Source organism: Genypterus blacodes, unplaced genomic scaffold, assembly GCF_046128005.1.
Source record: "Genypterus blacodes isolate CSIRO-AG114 ecotype Tasmania unplaced genomic scaffold, CSIRO-AGI_Gbla_v1 ptg000073l_1, whole genome shotgun sequence".
Lineage (NCBI taxonomy): Eukaryota > Metazoa > Chordata > Actinopteri > Ophidiiformes > Ophidiidae > Genypterus > Genypterus blacodes.
Genome location: NW_027466883.1, coordinates 1714344 through 1730892, shown reverse-complemented (window position 1 = coordinate 1730892; position 16549 = coordinate 1714344). Strand labels below are relative to the sequence as shown.

Here is a 16549-nt window from a genome sequence, read left to right as displayed (position 1 = left end):
CACAAACATGATCACAACAAGCTACTGGCTGATCTGATTGGCTGACTGTTGTGTGTCTCTCTGTCTTTGTGTCCAATCCTGTCAGCATTCTGCTCTCACAGCTTCACAGTGGAAAGCTGCAGCTGCTAATGACTGAGCTTTACCAGGAAACACTGGACCTTTGCTCTGATACTAACTGTGTTTAACACTAAACTGCTGAAACACAATCAGCTGACTGAAACTCTACTGACCTCAGAGTCTCCAGTCTATATTTTGGACTCTGCTGAAGATCAGACAGCAGCTTCACTCCTGAAACCTGCAGCTTGTTTCCATACAGCTCCAGCTCTCTCAGATGGGAGGGGTTGGACTTCAGAGCTGAGGCCAGAGCAGCACAGCCTTCATCTGAGATCTGACAGCCTGTCAGCCTGCAGAGAGAGGAGGATTTCAACAAAACACTGATGAGGAGATTCGCCAACTCATTTTCAGGTGCAGTTTCTACAAACCGTCTGAATGATGCCATGGATCATAAACACACACACACACACACACACACACACACACACACACACACACACACACTTCATCTGAGGGACATAAAGACCACAGACAACATTTGAGGATTCATGGTGAGTTGAACTGACCTCAGAATCTCCAGTTTACAGTTTGGACTCTCCACAAACTCAGACAGCAGCTTCACTCCTGAGTCCTGCAGCTTGTTATGACTCAGCTTCAGCTGTCTCAGATGGGAGGGGTTGGACTTCAGAGCTGAGGCCAGAGCAGCACAGCCTTCATCTGAGATCTGACAGTGATACAGCCTGCAGAGAGAGGAGGATTTCAACAAAACACTGCTGAGGGTCAAGTGGAAGGAAGAAGGTGTGTGTGTGTGTGTGGGCTGGTAAATTCATAAAAAGTGTTAACCTGCTTGATCTTTCACTGATGGTCACTTTTATGTTTTCTGAAGTATATTCTAAATAAATGAATTGATTATAATCACAGTCATATTCAACATTAATCAGGTAAAACTCCAGGTGTAAATTGAGTTTCAATATTTGCTGCACAAACTCAGCAGTTGTATAGTTTGTTGTGTTTTTACTGTGATAAAGTCTGAAACACAATCAGCAACTGGAAATTACAATGTTGTCTGTGTGTTTACAAGGACGTCTGCCAAACGAGGTGATAAACATTAGAATCACACCAAATACCACAGTGTGATTGTGTTTTGTGTTATTATGAACACAGAGTGATGAATAAACACAGCAACACATATTCATGTTTCACCCAAACTGGGAAGAGAAGAGAATGACACGTTCAGTGTCTGCTGGTGGTCTCACTGATATATTTGGACATTTAGAAAACATTGCACATTTAGAAACCCAGCAACAGAAGACAAACACTGTGACGCACCGCTTCACCTTTGTGCTTCAGTGCTGAAGCGAGGTGACAGAAAGCACACAGGTGATGGACAACAGAGAGGGAACAGGGATTTGTTATTGATCTTCTATATTGGATTTGGATTGTTTGTCCAATCGTAATCTCTGAATGCATGTCAGCCCCTGAATGTGTTAACATCCAATCGAGGACGGTAAATGGTTTCCTGTCTGACATCCATACAGGTGATCCTGTGTGATCACATCCTGCATGCAATCATCTGTATGGATGTCATCAGGCACATTTGAAGCAGACAAACAGTGAGCGTAACTAGAAATGACTCAAGTTATGAGTCTGAATCCCAGAAAGCTGCAGAATCTCAGCTTCTGAATTGCATACAAAATGACCAGAATAAAGTGTCAATCTTAATCTTAGAAACAGGATGAAACCAGAAAAGGACAATTAATCATCCAAAGAGTGCAGGAGAGACTAGAAGCTCTAGTGGGCTTATCTGAGGCGTCTCTCCTAATGCTATCACTACTTACTGCTGATCAATGAGTTCATCTGTCTTCCTCTTTAGCTTCCACAGTGTTTTTGTGTTTTGGAGTCATTATTTCACAAGAACACTTCAGGTAGAGACTCTAAGCCTGGTCTCACAAAAAAGTCTTCAATCTGCTGGCACACACCTGTTAGGATCTGTGCGTGATGGCGCTCTGTTTTTGTATTTGTTGTTTTCATGCTTGTGTTAGTTCCTGGCTGGGCATGGCTACCTCATCCCTGTTCCCGCCCTCTGATTCCACACAGCTGATCACCATTTCAGCGCTCATCAGTGGTGGTATTTAGGTTCCAGGTCAGCCAGCCATGCTTGGCCAGTGAGTACTCTCTATACTCACTACTCAATATTCAGTACTAGTCAATTCTGTTTCAGTCTAGTGATCCGTTTGTTCATGGGACCTTTAGTAGGACTTTGCATGCTGCGCTGTTTTGTTTAAGTGAGTGGACCTTTTGTTTTTCCTGTGCTCCGGGATTCTGTTTTTGGGATTCACTGGCTTCTTTAAGCGTTCCATGTTCAGAGACTCCAGCTGCAGCACCCAGCCTTTATGTTCCCAGCTTCATCACGGGTTTGAGTCTTCATTAAATTCTGTTTGCTACCTGATTCCATGTTCTGGTTTCTGTGTTCCGCATAACTGGGTCTGACATTAAAACAACTTGATCGCCTGCCGATCATAACACCAGGCCACACACACACCATCATCCACACACACTCCAAGACAGCATGCAGAAATGGCGCACAGAGCATCCAACACTGCCTACAGTGAGGAAGTGATTCAGTGGCAGCACATAAACAACACAACTTACATGGAAATAAGCTGAAGTGGATGAAACAATATGAGAGCTGTAGTGGCGTCCAAAACACAGGTTGAGCAGAAGAGAGAGAGACTGAAGTTCAGAGAGAAGCAGACGCTTCCCAGCGTGAGCAAACAGAGTTTACATATCAGGGGTCGTGGCAAACACTGACATATATTCCACTGTTGGTGAAAATCATTCATCTATTCTTTTAATGAGCAGTTACATGAAAACACATCAGAGCACTTTATATGTTTCTGCTCTTAAATATTCACAAAACAGTTTATAAATTCAAGAAAAGTGCACCAGGTGCTAGTGACCACTTTGAGTTTAGTAAAGAAGCTCCTGGTGTGAAAAAGGTTGGAGAGCCCTGAAAAAGACTCTTCATCTGAGGGACATAAAGACCACAGACAACATTTGAGGATTCATGGTGAGTTGAACTGACCTCAGAATCTCCAGTTTACAGTTTGGACTCTCCACAAACTCAGACAGCAGCTTCACTCCTGAATCCTGCAGCTTGTTATGACTCAGCTCCAGCTCTCTCAGATGGGAGGGGTTGGACTTCAGAGCTGAGACCAGAGCAGCACAGCCTTCAACTGAGAACTGACACCAGCTCAGCCTGCAGAGAGAGGAGGATTTCAACAAAACACTGCTGAGGGTCAAGTAGAAGGAAGAAGGTGTGTGTGTGTGTGTGTGTGTGTGTGTGGGCTGGTAAATTCATAAAAAGTGTTAACCTGCTTCATCTTTCCCTGATGGTCACTTTTATGTTTTCTGAAGTATATTCTAAATAAATGAATTGATTATAATCACAGTCATATTCAACATTAATCAGGTAAAACTCCAGGTGTAAATTGAGTTTCAATATTTGCTGCACAAACTCAGCAGTTGAATAGTTTGTTGTGTTTTTACTGTGATAAAGTCTGAAACACAATCAGCAACTGGAAATTACAATGTTGTCTGTGTGTTTACAAGGACGTCTGCCAAACGAGGTGATAAACATTAGAATCACACCAAATACCACAGTGTGATTGTGTTTTGTGTTATTATGAACACAGAGTGATGAATAAACACAGCAACACATATTCTTGTTTCACCCAAACTGGGAAGAGAAGACAATGACACGTTCAGTGTCTGCTGGTGGTCTCACTGATATATTTGGAACATTTAGAAAACATTGCACATTTAGAAACCCAGCAACAGAAGACAAACACTGTGACGCACCGCTTCACCTTTGTGCTTCAGTGCTGAAGCGAGGTGACAGAAAGCACACAGGTGATGGAGAACAGAGAGGGAACAGGGATTTGTTATTGATCTTCTATTTTGGATTTGGATTGTTTGTCCAATCATAATCTCTGAATGCATGTCGGCCCCTGAACGTGTTAGCATCCAATCGAGGACGGTAAATGGTTTCCTGCCTGACATCCATACAGGTGATCCTGTGTGATCACATCCTGCATGCAATCATCTGTATGGATGTCATCAGGCACATTTGAAGCAGACAAACAGTGAGCGTAACTAGAAATGACTCAAGTTATGAGTCTGAATCCCAGAAAGCTGCAGAATCGCAGCTTCTGAATTGCATACAAAATGACCAGAATAAAGTGTCAATCTTAATCTTAGAAACAGGATGAAACCAGAAAAGGACAATTAATCATCCAAAGAGTACAGGAGAGACTAGAAGCTCTAGTGGGCTTATCTGAGGCATCTCTCCTAATGCTATCACTACTTACTGCTGATCAATGAGTTCATCTGTCTTCCTCTTTGGCTTCCACAGTGTTTTTGTGTTTTGGAGTCATTATTTCACAAGAAGACTTCAGGTAGAGACTCTAAGCCTGGTCTCACAAAAAAGTTTTCAATCGGCTGGCACACACCTGTTAGGATCTGTGCGTGATGGCGCTCTGTTTTTGTATTTGTTGTTTTCATGCTTGTGTTAGTTCCTGGCTGGGCATGGCTACCTCATCCCTGTTCCCGCCCTCTGATTCCACACAGCTGATCACCATTTCAGCGCTCATCAGTGGTGGTATTTAGGTTCCAGGTCAGCCAGCCATGCTTGGCCACAGAGTACTCTCTATACTCACTACTCAATATTCAGTACTAGTCAATTCTGTTTCAGTCTAGTGATCCGTTTGTTCATGGGACCTTTAGTAGGACTTTGCATGCTGCGCTGTTTTGTTTAAGTGAGTGGACCTTTTGTTTTTCCTGTGCTCCGGGATTCTGTTTTTGGGATTCACTGGCTTCTTTAAGCGTTCCATGTTCAGAGACTCCAGCTGCAGCACCCAGCCTTTATGTTCCCAGCTTCATCACGGGTTTGAGTCTTCATTAAATTCTGTTTGCTACCTGATTCCATGTTCTGGTTTCTGTGTTCCACATAACTGGGTCTGACATTAAAACAACTTGATCGCCTGCCGATCATAACACCAGGCCACACACACAGCATCATCCACACACACTCCAAGACAGCAGGCAGAAATGGCACACAGAGCATCCTACACTGCCTAAAGTGAGGAAGTGATTCGGTGGCAGCAAGGCAAGGCAATTCAAAGTGCTTTACAATAAAATAAAATAAAAGCATCAGAAAAAGAAAAGGACAGTTAGATACAAGAAAAACAGAAACATTTAAAGAAAATTAAAAACTAAAAAGTAAATAAAAATAAAATAAAAATAATTTCCCCCGTAGTTGTTTTACTTTGATTCATGCCTCTGTTTAACAGGTTACCTTGTCCCACAAGGAATTCCCTATTGTCTTCACTCACACCTCATTGCCATTGCGCAGGTCTCAGGGGAGCGGTCTTCTACCTGTCCTCGAACTATGGAGTTCCCGAACTCTGGAGTTCCCCGAACCACCCCCGAGCACATAAACAACACAACTGACATGTAAATAAGCTGAAGTAGATGAAACAATATGAGAGCTATAGTGGCGTCCAAAACACATGAGACTGAAGTTCAGAGAGAAGCAGACGCTTCCCAGTGTGAGCAAACAGAGTTTACATATCAGGGGTCGTGGCAAACACTGACATATATTCCACTGTTGGTGACAAATCATTCATCTATTCTTTTAATGAGCAGTTACATGAAAACACATCAGAGCACTTTATATGTTTCTGCTCTTAAATATTCACAAAACAGTTTATAAATTCAAGAAAAGTGCACCAGGTGCTAGTGACCAATTTGAGTTTTGAAAAGAGGCTCCTGGTGTGAAAAAGGTTGGAGAGCCCTGAAAAAGACTCTTCATCTGAGGGACATAAAGACCACAGACAACATTTGAGGATTCATGGTGAGTTGAACTGACCTCAGAATCTCCAGTTTACAGTTTGGACTCTCCACAAACTCAGACAGCAGCTTCATTCCTGAGTCCTGCAGCTTGTTCCTACTCAGCTCCAGCTCTCTCAGAGGGGAGGGGTTGGACTTCAGAGCTGAGACCAGAGCAGCACAGCCTTCATCTGAGATCCAACAGTGATACAGCCTGCAGAGAGAGGAGGATTTCAACAAAACACTGATGAGGGTCAAGTGGAAGGAAGAAGGTGTGTGTGTGTGTGTGTGTGTGTGTGTGTGTGTGTGTGTGTGTGTGTGTGTGTGTGTGAGCTGGTAAATTCATAAAAAGTGTTAACCTGCTTCATCTTTCACTGATGGTCACTTTTATGTTTTCTGAAGTATATTCTAAATAAATGAATTGATTATAATCACAGTCATATTCAACATTAATCAGGTAAAACTCCAGGTGTAAATGGAGTTTCAATATTTGCTGCACAAACTCAGCAGTTGAATAGTTTGTTGTGTTTTTACTGTGATAAAGTCTGAAACACAATCAGCAACTGGAAATTACAATGTTGTCTGTGTGTTTACAAGGACGTCTGCCAAACGAGGTGATAAACATTAGAATCACACCAAATACCACAGTGTGATTGTGTTTTGTGTTATTATGAACACAGAGTGATGAATAAACACAGCAACACATATTCATGTTTCACCCAAACTGGGAAGAGAAGAGAATGACACGTTCAGTGTCTGCTGGTGGTCTCACTGATATATTTGGACATTTAGAAAACATTGCACATTTAGAAACCCAGCAACAGAAGACAAACACTGTGACGCACAGCTTCACCTTTGTGCTTCAGTGCTGAAGCGAGGTGACAGAAAGCACACAGGTGATGGACAGCAGAGAGGGAACAGGGATTTGTTATTTATCTTCTATATTGGATTTGGATTGTTTGTCCAATCGTAATCTCTGAATGCATGTCAGCCCCTGAACGTGTTAACATCCAATCGAGGACGGTAAACGGTTTCCTGTCTGACATCCATACAGGTGATCCTGTGTGATCACATCCTGCATGCAATCATCTGTATGGATGTCATCAGGCACATTTGAAGCAGACAAACAGTGAGCGTAACTAGAAATGACTCAAGTTATGAGTCTGAATCCCAGAAAGCTGCAGACGCTCCTGTTTTAGGGGGAACAATGCTTTGTTTGCATAACTCACCTCAATTAAGTATGAAGTCTAAATACATAAGAGCACAAATAAGTGTTAAATCCCACTTACGCCCGTGTATCTCCACTCTGAGATTAGCTACTAAGAGGTTAGCTACCAAATCTGGAAGCACAAACAATCTCTTCCACCTCCTCAAACAGCATCTCTGCATGAAACTGAATGGAACATCATCAATTAACAACCTTAACCCGGCAAGTGACTACTTCTGGTCATTTCCGCACAGGTCATATATCATGCCCATCCCCCATCCCCCGTAGAGAATTCAAGAATCATGTGGTCTTCACCCAGCCAATCAGCAAAGTTTGCCCAACATCACAAGTCACGTGATTGTGGCATTGACCAATCAGCAGAGACCAGGAACACATCAAACTTCCTGTTTCTTTCAAAATCAGAAAAAGATGCTTTTGCAGTTGGGTTTCCTCGACATTTACCACCATAACACCAAACTAACCATGGTAAGTTGATGAAACTCACAGGTTATTGTTGAGTAGTTGTGCTAAGATATGTGCTGTTTGTGGAGGACTTAGTGTAATGAATGAAAATACGGCATGAAAAATGCGGGCGCCATATTTGATTGTACTGTCACTGTAAGTTAAGAGTTAATTTGGTATGTCCATTTTTGGACATATGCCCAATGCATCTAACAAGCCGTGCATTTTGTGCATTTGCAGTGTGTTTTTAGTTTATCCATAGTGAATATGAGGGATTTTTGTCAGTTTATGACCTTATAACAGTTGTTTTATTTATATAAAAGCAACTTTATTTATAATTTTCTGCTTCTTTTAATGTTTTATGGCAAGAGGAGGGAGACTGCTGTCGTGCCAGTCCACCCTGACATCAGTGATGATGATGACTAGGATGACGATGTGTCAGACCCTAACTTCGTCCCACCCAAGAGGAAATGCAGGCAGCCTGCAGTGGAGGTGCTCCAGGACAGTGATTTAAGACAAAAGATACTTTATTCTAGTCATTCTGCATGCAATTCATGGCAATCACACACAATTGATATTTGGCACCTCGGCACTGCCCTGGAGGCAAACTGGCAACTCACCAGCTACCAGTCCACTTACTTGGTCCATACTGGACTCGAACTGGCAACACTCCGGTTCCCAGGCTGAATTCCTATGGACTGACCTACTGATGATGACAATGAGCAGCCAGCACCACAAGCCAAGAGGCCCAGACCCAGTAAGTCAGCAGCCAGGCCAACCACCTGGCACCAAGCTGACCTGAACAACACAGCCCTGCCTGAATACCAGCACCCCATCCAAATAATCAAGGGTCTTAAGTTGACAAACTGATGTCATCAGAGGTTCAGGGTCATCCACTTTGATGAAGAAGCGCTCACTGGTGCCAGACATCACGGTGCTGTCAAAGTCCGGCCACTGTGCAGCTTCCTAACTACTGCCTTCAGGCGTGAGCCACAGACGCCCAAACGGTCTGTGGATGAGGTGATGGTTGCCTACAAAGGGAAGAAAGCTGGCAACCTGAGGCACTACATAAAAAGCAAGCCAGACCAATGGGGTTTTAAGCTGTTTGCCAGGGCCTCTGAGGATGGCTTCATCCATGACATGGTGCTATACCAAGGCAAGACTACCCTGGAGGCCCATGATGTCCCCCTGAAACCTGAACAAGAAGGTTTGGGTGTCACCAGCCAGATTGTCACTGTCCTGGCCAGTACCTTGTCCTTCCCCACCACCACAGCCAGTGAGACCAAGAAGAGGGAGGCTGTGAGCTGTCCAGCTGTCATCAGGAGTTATAATGCCAACATGGGGGGCATTGACAAGAGTGACAAGCTGGTACACCTCTACCGCAGCCCCATGAAGTCCAAGAGGTGGTACCTGGGACTGTTTGCGTACACCATTGATGTCAGCCTCACAAATACCCGGGTTGTGTACAAGAGGGACTGCAAGGCCCTTGGTGGGAAATACCAGCCTCTGAAAGGTTTCAGACTCCAGGTGCTGACAGCCTGACCTCCAGTGCTGATGTTTCTAAGCCTGTCCGGAGACACAGCAGCCACACCCCAAATGCGGCTGTGCGGTTTGATATGTCCCTCTTCCATTCCCCTGTACATGACGCACGCCAGACCTGCAAGCACTGCGGCAAAAAGGCAACATTGTGAGGTGGAATGTGGTCTGCAGGGTCTGCAAGATGCACCTCTGCATGACCAGCGAGTGGAAGTGCTTTGTCAAATTCAAAGTGGCCTAATGTCTAAAGTGGTAATGTGTGAGGGGCCTGTTTCAGCACTTTGTTCTAAAAGTGATGTTCAAATGTTGTAAAATAAATGTTTCTTTCACCTTACAGGTGTTCCCTTGTATTTTCTTGTGTAAATACTTATTGGAATTTGTTTTACCACAAGCGGGCAAGTAACCAAATATGGTAACTTCATTGACCTTGATTTTCTACAGGAAAATGATTTTTTTTTTTTAAATGTTACAACAGTAATACAGTCTTGTTATGTTCTCCAACAACAGCCTAGGGTTGTTGTTTATTAGTTGTTCTAATATGGAGATTGTATCAAATATCGCCTCAGGGTGAAAAATATTTCTATTTACTTTGTGGCTTGAGCAATGAGACAAACCACAGTCTGAAATGAAGAACTTTGATTAAAAAATATTAGTGTAATAAGTTTGTTCCATGTTAGTGACAATTGTTGTTTTCCCCAGTGCTCCATCTGCACTGTACAGTATTACACACACTGAATCAATTCAATTAGTCAATGACATCAACATGACGACATTTCTGTCTAAAAACGTGTCTGACCTCAGAATCTCCAGTTTACAGTTTGTACTCTCCAGGCCAGCAGACAGCAGCTTCCATCCTGAGTCCTGCAGGTTGTTATAACTCAGCCTCAGCTCTCTCAGATGGGAGGGGTTGGACTTAAGAGCTGAGGCCACAACATCACAGTGGGTCACTGAGAGTCCACAGTCAACAAACCTGTTATTATAGATTAACATGAAATCCATTATTAAAGCAGAGCACTTACTAACTTACTTCATTTTAAGATGTGAATAATCTGAGTAATGATAATGGACACTGAGCAAACACCTTCACTTCTAACTGAGTGTACTCTTTACATTGGTGGGGAACCTCCGGCCTGTTTGATCCGGCCCGCAAGACATTACATTACATTACATTACATTACATTACATTACATTACGGTCATTTAGCAAACGCTTTTATCCAAAGCGACTTCCAATAAGTGTGTTCAACATAGGTGGGCAAAAGAACTTCAGGTCAGAAGAAATCGTAAGTGCATTTCCTTCTGAAACCAACAGCTAAGAGCATAACTAGTGCTAGAGTAGGAGTGCAATAAGTTAGGTACCTAGACAAATGAGAAAATAAAGACAATTAAGAAAACAAATTAGTGCATCAGAAAAGCACGAGCTAGGACAGAAAAGCACGAGCTAGGACAATCTAGAGACAATTTTGACTCTTTCGATGACGGCATGTAAATAATTATACTGTGATCCCCCCCCCAACCCCCCCATACAGGGGACAGGATTACCTGTTAATTGATATTATTATTAACATCTGGACTAACCGAGCCTTTCTGCAGTTCCTCACAGCTGGGATCAGTCTCAGTCGTCCTGCCTTTGATGTATTGTACTTTACCACATTCAGCTCGTCCAGAATATCCTCAGACATCTGCAGCATGTAGGCCAGGGCTGAGCAGTGGATCTCTGAGAGTTCCTTCTCTGATCTCTTCTCTGACTTCAGAAACTCTTGGATCTCTTCACGAACAGAGTGGTCCTTCATCTCCATCAAACAGTGGAAGATGTTGATGCTTCTGTCAGGAGACATATCATCAGCACTCATGTCTTTCAGGGTTGTGATGGCTTTCCGGATGTCCTCTGGTTTGCTTTTTGTTTGACCCAGCAGACCTCCTAAGAGACTCTGGTTGGACTCCAGTGAGAGACCATGAAGGAAGCGAGCAAAGAGGTCCAGATGCCCATTTTTACTCTGCAGGGCTTTGATCATGGCTCTGCTCAGAAAGACATCCAGTGATGGGTAAGGGTCAAGGTCAGCAAATATGTATTGGTCCAACTTAGTGTTCCTGGTTGTGTAACAGTGGTACATGTAGACTGCAGCCAGAAACTCCTGAATGCTCAAGTGAACAAAGCAGTAGACTCTTTTCTGGAAGATCACACACTCCTCCTGCAAGATCTCTGTACAAACTCCAGAGAACACTGATGCCTCTGACACATCAAGTCCACACTGCTCCAGGTCTTCTTGGTAGAAAATGATGTTTCCTGTCTCTAGATGTTCAAACGCCAGCCTCCCCAGCTTCAGTAGAAGCTCCCTGTCCGTCTCAGACAGCTCCTCTAGACTGCGCTCATGGCCCTCATGATACTTGTGCTTTTTGTTCTGAGTCTGGACCATCAGGAAACGTGAGTACATGTCGGTCAGGGTCTTGGGCAGCTCTCCTCTCTGCTCTGTAGTCAGCATGTGCTCCAGAACTGTGGCAGTGATCCAGCAGAAGACTGGGACTTGACACATGATGTGGAGGCTCCTGGATGCTTTGATGTGTGAGATGATTCTGATGGACAGATCTTCATCATTGAACCTCTTCCTGAAGTACTCCTCCTTCTGGGCATCAGTGAAGCCTTGTACTTCTGTTAGCCTGTCAACACATGTAGGAGGGATCTGATTGGCTGCTGCAGGTCTGGAAGTTATCCAGAGGAGAGCTGAGGGCAGCAGATTCCCCTTGATGAGGTTTGTTACCAGCTCGCTGACTGATGCCTTCTTTGTGACATCACACAGAACCTCATTGCTGTGGAAATCCAGAGACAGTCTGCATTCGTCCAGACCATCAAAGATGAACAAAACTTTACAGTCAACCAGCTTCTCCTCTGTGAGCGTCTGTAATGTTGGATGGAAAACACGGAGCAGCATGAGAAGACTGTACTGCTCATCTCTGATCAGGTTCATCTCCCTGAACGTCAGCAGAATCAGCAGACTGACATCTTGGTTTTCTAAACCCTCAGCCCAGTCCAGAGAGAACTTCTGCACTGAGAAGGTTTTTCCAACACCAGCGACGCCATTTGTCAGGACAACTCTGATGTGTTCCTGTTGGTCAGCTAAGGCTTTAAAGATGTCCTGGCATTTTATTGGAGTGTCATGGAGGGTGGTCTTCTTGTCTGCTGTGTCCAGCTGAACCACCTCATGTTGGGTATTGACCCCTTCACTCTGTCCCTCTGTGATGTAGAGCTCAGTGTAGATCCTGTTGAGGGGGGTTCCACTTCCTGCTCCAGCACTTCCTTCAGTCACATGTTCACATCTCCTCCTCACACTGAGCTTATGTTTGTCTAAAAGTTCATGCAGAGCGCCACCTAGTGGAAGAGAAACAACAACAACAAAACAAAACATGAGTGTGGAAAAATGAGAATAGCTGCTGATAGAAATGTTGACAGCATCAGACAGATCAACAGACTTACTGTGCACTGATCCAGACTGACTGGGTGTCTTCAGTCCAGGTTCTGTTCTGGATCTTTGACCACGCTTTTGACGTGAGGAGTCTCCAGATGAAGCAGACTGGTCCCAACATGAGCTCCACTTTCTCTTTCTGTGAAGATGAAGGCAATTCATGTCACTGATTAAAGCCATTGTTTATTTAAACTAAATTCTTGTGTTGAGCCTCACCCTGAAGACACATTGTCTGGGGCAGAGGTGCGTGCGTGCGTGCGTGCGTGCGTGCGTGCGTGCGTGCGTGCGTGCGTGCGTGCGTGCGTGCGTGCGTGCGTGCGTGCGTGCGTGCGTGTCTGTGTGTGTGTGTCTTTGCACATCTGTTGATGGTTTGCTGATTGATGATAGCTGAAGGCCAGCAGATGCTTTTTCTGTTCTTTATCTATGTTGTGGTGTTGATTGATTTGATATTGTGCAGCCTATACTGCATAAAGGAATCCAACATGAAACATTTACAACATACAGATTATTGGCATTGTTATATGTAATAAATTCAAGCTAGATAAACACAAGTATGACAGCTAGAGTCTGGACCTCCATCTGGGACACATAATACACAGTTTGTCAGATCAGAGGTTTTCATTTTGGTCCAAATGCATTGTGGGGATTTTGTTATGGATATTTTTGGATTGACACCATCATGTGGATCGTCAAATCAGAGTGTCATTCCCGCTTATTTAATACATACAATCAACATGGAACCTAATTAATCAGCTCAGCTTTTAACACCATAGTACCCACCAGATGAGGGACCAGGGATTGAACACCCCCCTGTGTGACTAGATCCTGGGCCCTCTGACCACCAGGCCCCAGGTGGTAAGGTTCAGTAAGCAGACCTCCAACCCCTTCACCCTGAACACAGGTTCCCCCCAGGGCTGCGTCCTCGGCCCCCTATTGTGCTCCCTGTACACACTACTGTGAGGCCAGGTTCAGCTCCAACTCCATTGTAAAGTTTGCCGATGACACAGCCGTGGTTAGCCTCCATGAGAAGGCCTGGTGGCGGTGACTGACCTGACTCTGTGGTGTCAGGATAACAACTTCCAAAATCAGCTAAACTAAGGAGCTGATTGAGGACTTTAGCAGAGGACTTTAACCATGCAAACCCTATTAGCACAAGCTCCATGAGCATGCCAATCCATTTCACTACATACAAGTATGTACAGGTATCTGACTAAACAATCATCTTGAATCTTAATCGCCCATTAAATAAAAAAGTTCTCGTACAGTAATGAGAGAAATACAGAGTAGCGGTCGATCTATTGTTGCTCCCTTAGAGACAGCTGTTGCTTTCAGAATTGTTGTTATCAATACACGATTGTCACTCACTAACAGCATTCCATAAACGAGTCAGAGTCCTGCTGACCTTACCGGGACATTTTTCCTCCCTTTCCTGAAAATAGGAGCAGTGACACAATGACCTCAAAGTGACAAAAGTGACACAACTCCACAAACAAGGTGACAAATATATTTACAAGCCATTGGCCAATCTCCATATTATCCTGCCCCTCCAAAGTTCTGGAGGAATTTGTTCATACCAGCATATCAACCCTTCTCCTTGACAAAGGCTCAACATTAATCAATCAACTGAACTGGTAGTGTTACAATTAGTTCATAGAATGCTGACTGCCTGGGCTGAAAAGAAGTTTGCAATTGAAAAAAAAGTCTCCTTCAACTTATAGGGTTAGGGTTTTCAGGATGTAGTACTCAATTGGTTCATTAGTTACATTCAAATATAGAGATCTATCTATCTATCTATCTATCTATCTATCTATCTATCTATCTATCCTTACATAAAATACTGTAATACTGCCTGGGCTGCTTCTTACTCATCTAACTTCAATCCATTGTTTCAAATGCAAAAGAGGTTTTTAAGAACGATTTCCAGCTCCAGCAGAAAACAACCATCTGCTGCTCTATTTACTAAACACAAAGTATAGCTTATTATCAAAGTCAATAACATATTGATTTCATTGTTTTATGTGATACTGTCCCATGTTAGTTTCTGTTTTGTTGTTTGCTTGTCTCAAGTTTGTTTTTTTCTTCTTCTTAAATTCTATTAATTACTTTTTATATAGCTAATAATGGAATAGTGGAGGGACCTTTAGGCTGATTTCCTCTCCTGCACAATTACTTTATTTCTCTATCGTCATATTTCTTCATCAGTTGACTTTTGTGTGAACAACAATAAAAAAACGTTTTTTCCTCATGTTTACGTTTTCACACAGACAGAGAAGGTTTTGGCAGCAACCAAAGAATTCCCAATGCAGGAGAATTCCTGTAACAGATAAACAGAGCTCTTACGTTTTGCCTGAGGGTCCAGGTCCCTCACTGAATACTGGAGGCTTTCTCATGGACCAGTCACTCTTCATGGACACACAGCCTGATGCAGCAGATCCTGTTCCATCCTCCTCTTCATCCATGCAAACACTCATCTGCTGGATTTTAGTCAAACAGGAAAAAACATTTCAGACACAAACAACTCTCAAAGAATAGAACACACACACACACACACACACACACACACACACACACACACACACACACCTCAACTGGTCTGCTCCCCTAAGTACCTGCACGAACTACTGCCCCGGGACAGAGAGAGCGCCTCAATGATAAGACTGCACTATTCTCTCTCTCTCTGTCTGTCTGTCTCTCTGTCTCTCTCTTTCTTTCTCTCTTTCTCTTTCTCCTTCTATTCCTTCAGTCAAACTTTTTTGTCTCTGTCTGCAGCTCTCACACTTTTTATAACTACTTCACATTACTCAAGAGGAAATGATCCATAACAGCAACAACGTAAATGGATAGTGGATAATGGATAACAGCAGTAAATCAATCAATACCCACTCTTCTGTATCTGCCATTTTACCTGGATTTGGTCTTATCACAGACTGTCAGTATAAATAAGCATGTTGTAATATCACTCACCCTGCTGTCACTCACCAACTTCTTCTGTTCCTCCTTCTGGTCGTCCACCTCGTGAAGGAGCCTGAAATAAAATGGCTGCATGTTTGCTGCTGCAATGATACAAATCTCATAGCCACATACTTGCATGGATCTATTATGGTGAGTTAATACAGAGCTATCATCAACTTATTTACAAACAAACAACAAACAGAGACTAACGAGTACAGTAACACATAAAACAATGAAAATCAATAAGTTCATACTCATATGCATTCCATAGAATATATTGACTTTGATAAGTTATCTATCTATCTATCTATCTATCTATCTATCTATCTATCTATCTATTTATCTATCTATCCTCAAATAAATGACAATAAATAACATTGTAAATAGAGCAGCAGATGGAGCAGCAGATGGTTGTCTTCTGCAGGAGCTGGAAATCGTTCTTAATAAAGTAAGTAGCAGGATAGATTAATAGATAGACAGATCACTTGTGTCTTAAGTTTTTTTCTTCTTCTTCTTAAATTCTATGTATGACTTTTTCTATGTTTATAAATCTTTATCACTTGACTTAAATAAAATACAATACAAATAAATACTACAATAAAAAAAAACTTTTCCTCATGTTTATGTTTTCACAGACAGAGAAGGTTTTGGCAGCAACCAAAGAATTCCCAATGCAGGAGAATTCCTGTAACAGATAAACAGAGCTCTTACTTTGTGTCTGAGGGTCCAGGTCCCTCACTGAATACTGGAGGCTTTCTCATGGACCTGTCACTCTTCATGGACACACAGCCTGATGCAGCAGATTCTGTTCCATCCTCCTCTTCATCCATGCAAACACTCATCTTCTGGATTTTAGTCAAACAGGAAAAAACATTTCAGACACAAAAAGCTCTCAAAGAATAGAATAGAACACGCACGCACATGCACACACACACACACACACAGAATATCATCAGCTTAACTGGACTGCTCCCCTAAGTACCTGCATG

At 43.1% G+C, this 16549-nt stretch overlaps 2 protein-coding genes across 2 annotated transcripts in view; both read right to left on the bottom strand.

The window, feature by feature from the left end:
- LOC143006034 (NLR family CARD domain-containing protein 3-like) overlaps nucleotides 1-16549 on the bottom strand; it is a 97532-nt gene that overhangs the window by 769 nt on the left and 80214 nt on the right. Inside the window, exons 10-13 of the mRNA XM_076157355.1 lie at nucleotides 5984-6157; nucleotides 3140-3313; nucleotides 621-794; nucleotides 231-404 (exon numbers count right to left, since the gene is read on the bottom strand). Coding sequence (XP_076013470.1) covers nucleotides 231-404; nucleotides 621-794; nucleotides 3140-3313; nucleotides 5984-6157 — 696 coding nt within the window. The remainder of the gene's footprint in view (nucleotides 1-230; nucleotides 405-620; nucleotides 795-3139; nucleotides 3314-5983; nucleotides 6158-16549) is intronic.
- The window catches only part of LOC143006033 (uncharacterized), a 201465-nt gene that overhangs the window by 183783 nt on the left and 1133 nt on the right, over nucleotides 1-16549 (bottom strand). The window contains exons 2-4 of the mRNA XM_076157354.1: nucleotides 16272-16405; nucleotides 15573-15633; nucleotides 14949-15082 (exon numbers count right to left, since the gene is read on the bottom strand). Coding sequence (XP_076013469.1) covers nucleotides 14949-15082; nucleotides 15573-15633; nucleotides 16272-16402 — 326 coding nt within the window. The 5' untranslated portion in view covers nucleotides 16403-16405. The remainder of the gene's footprint in view (nucleotides 1-14948; nucleotides 15083-15572; nucleotides 15634-16271; nucleotides 16406-16549) is intronic.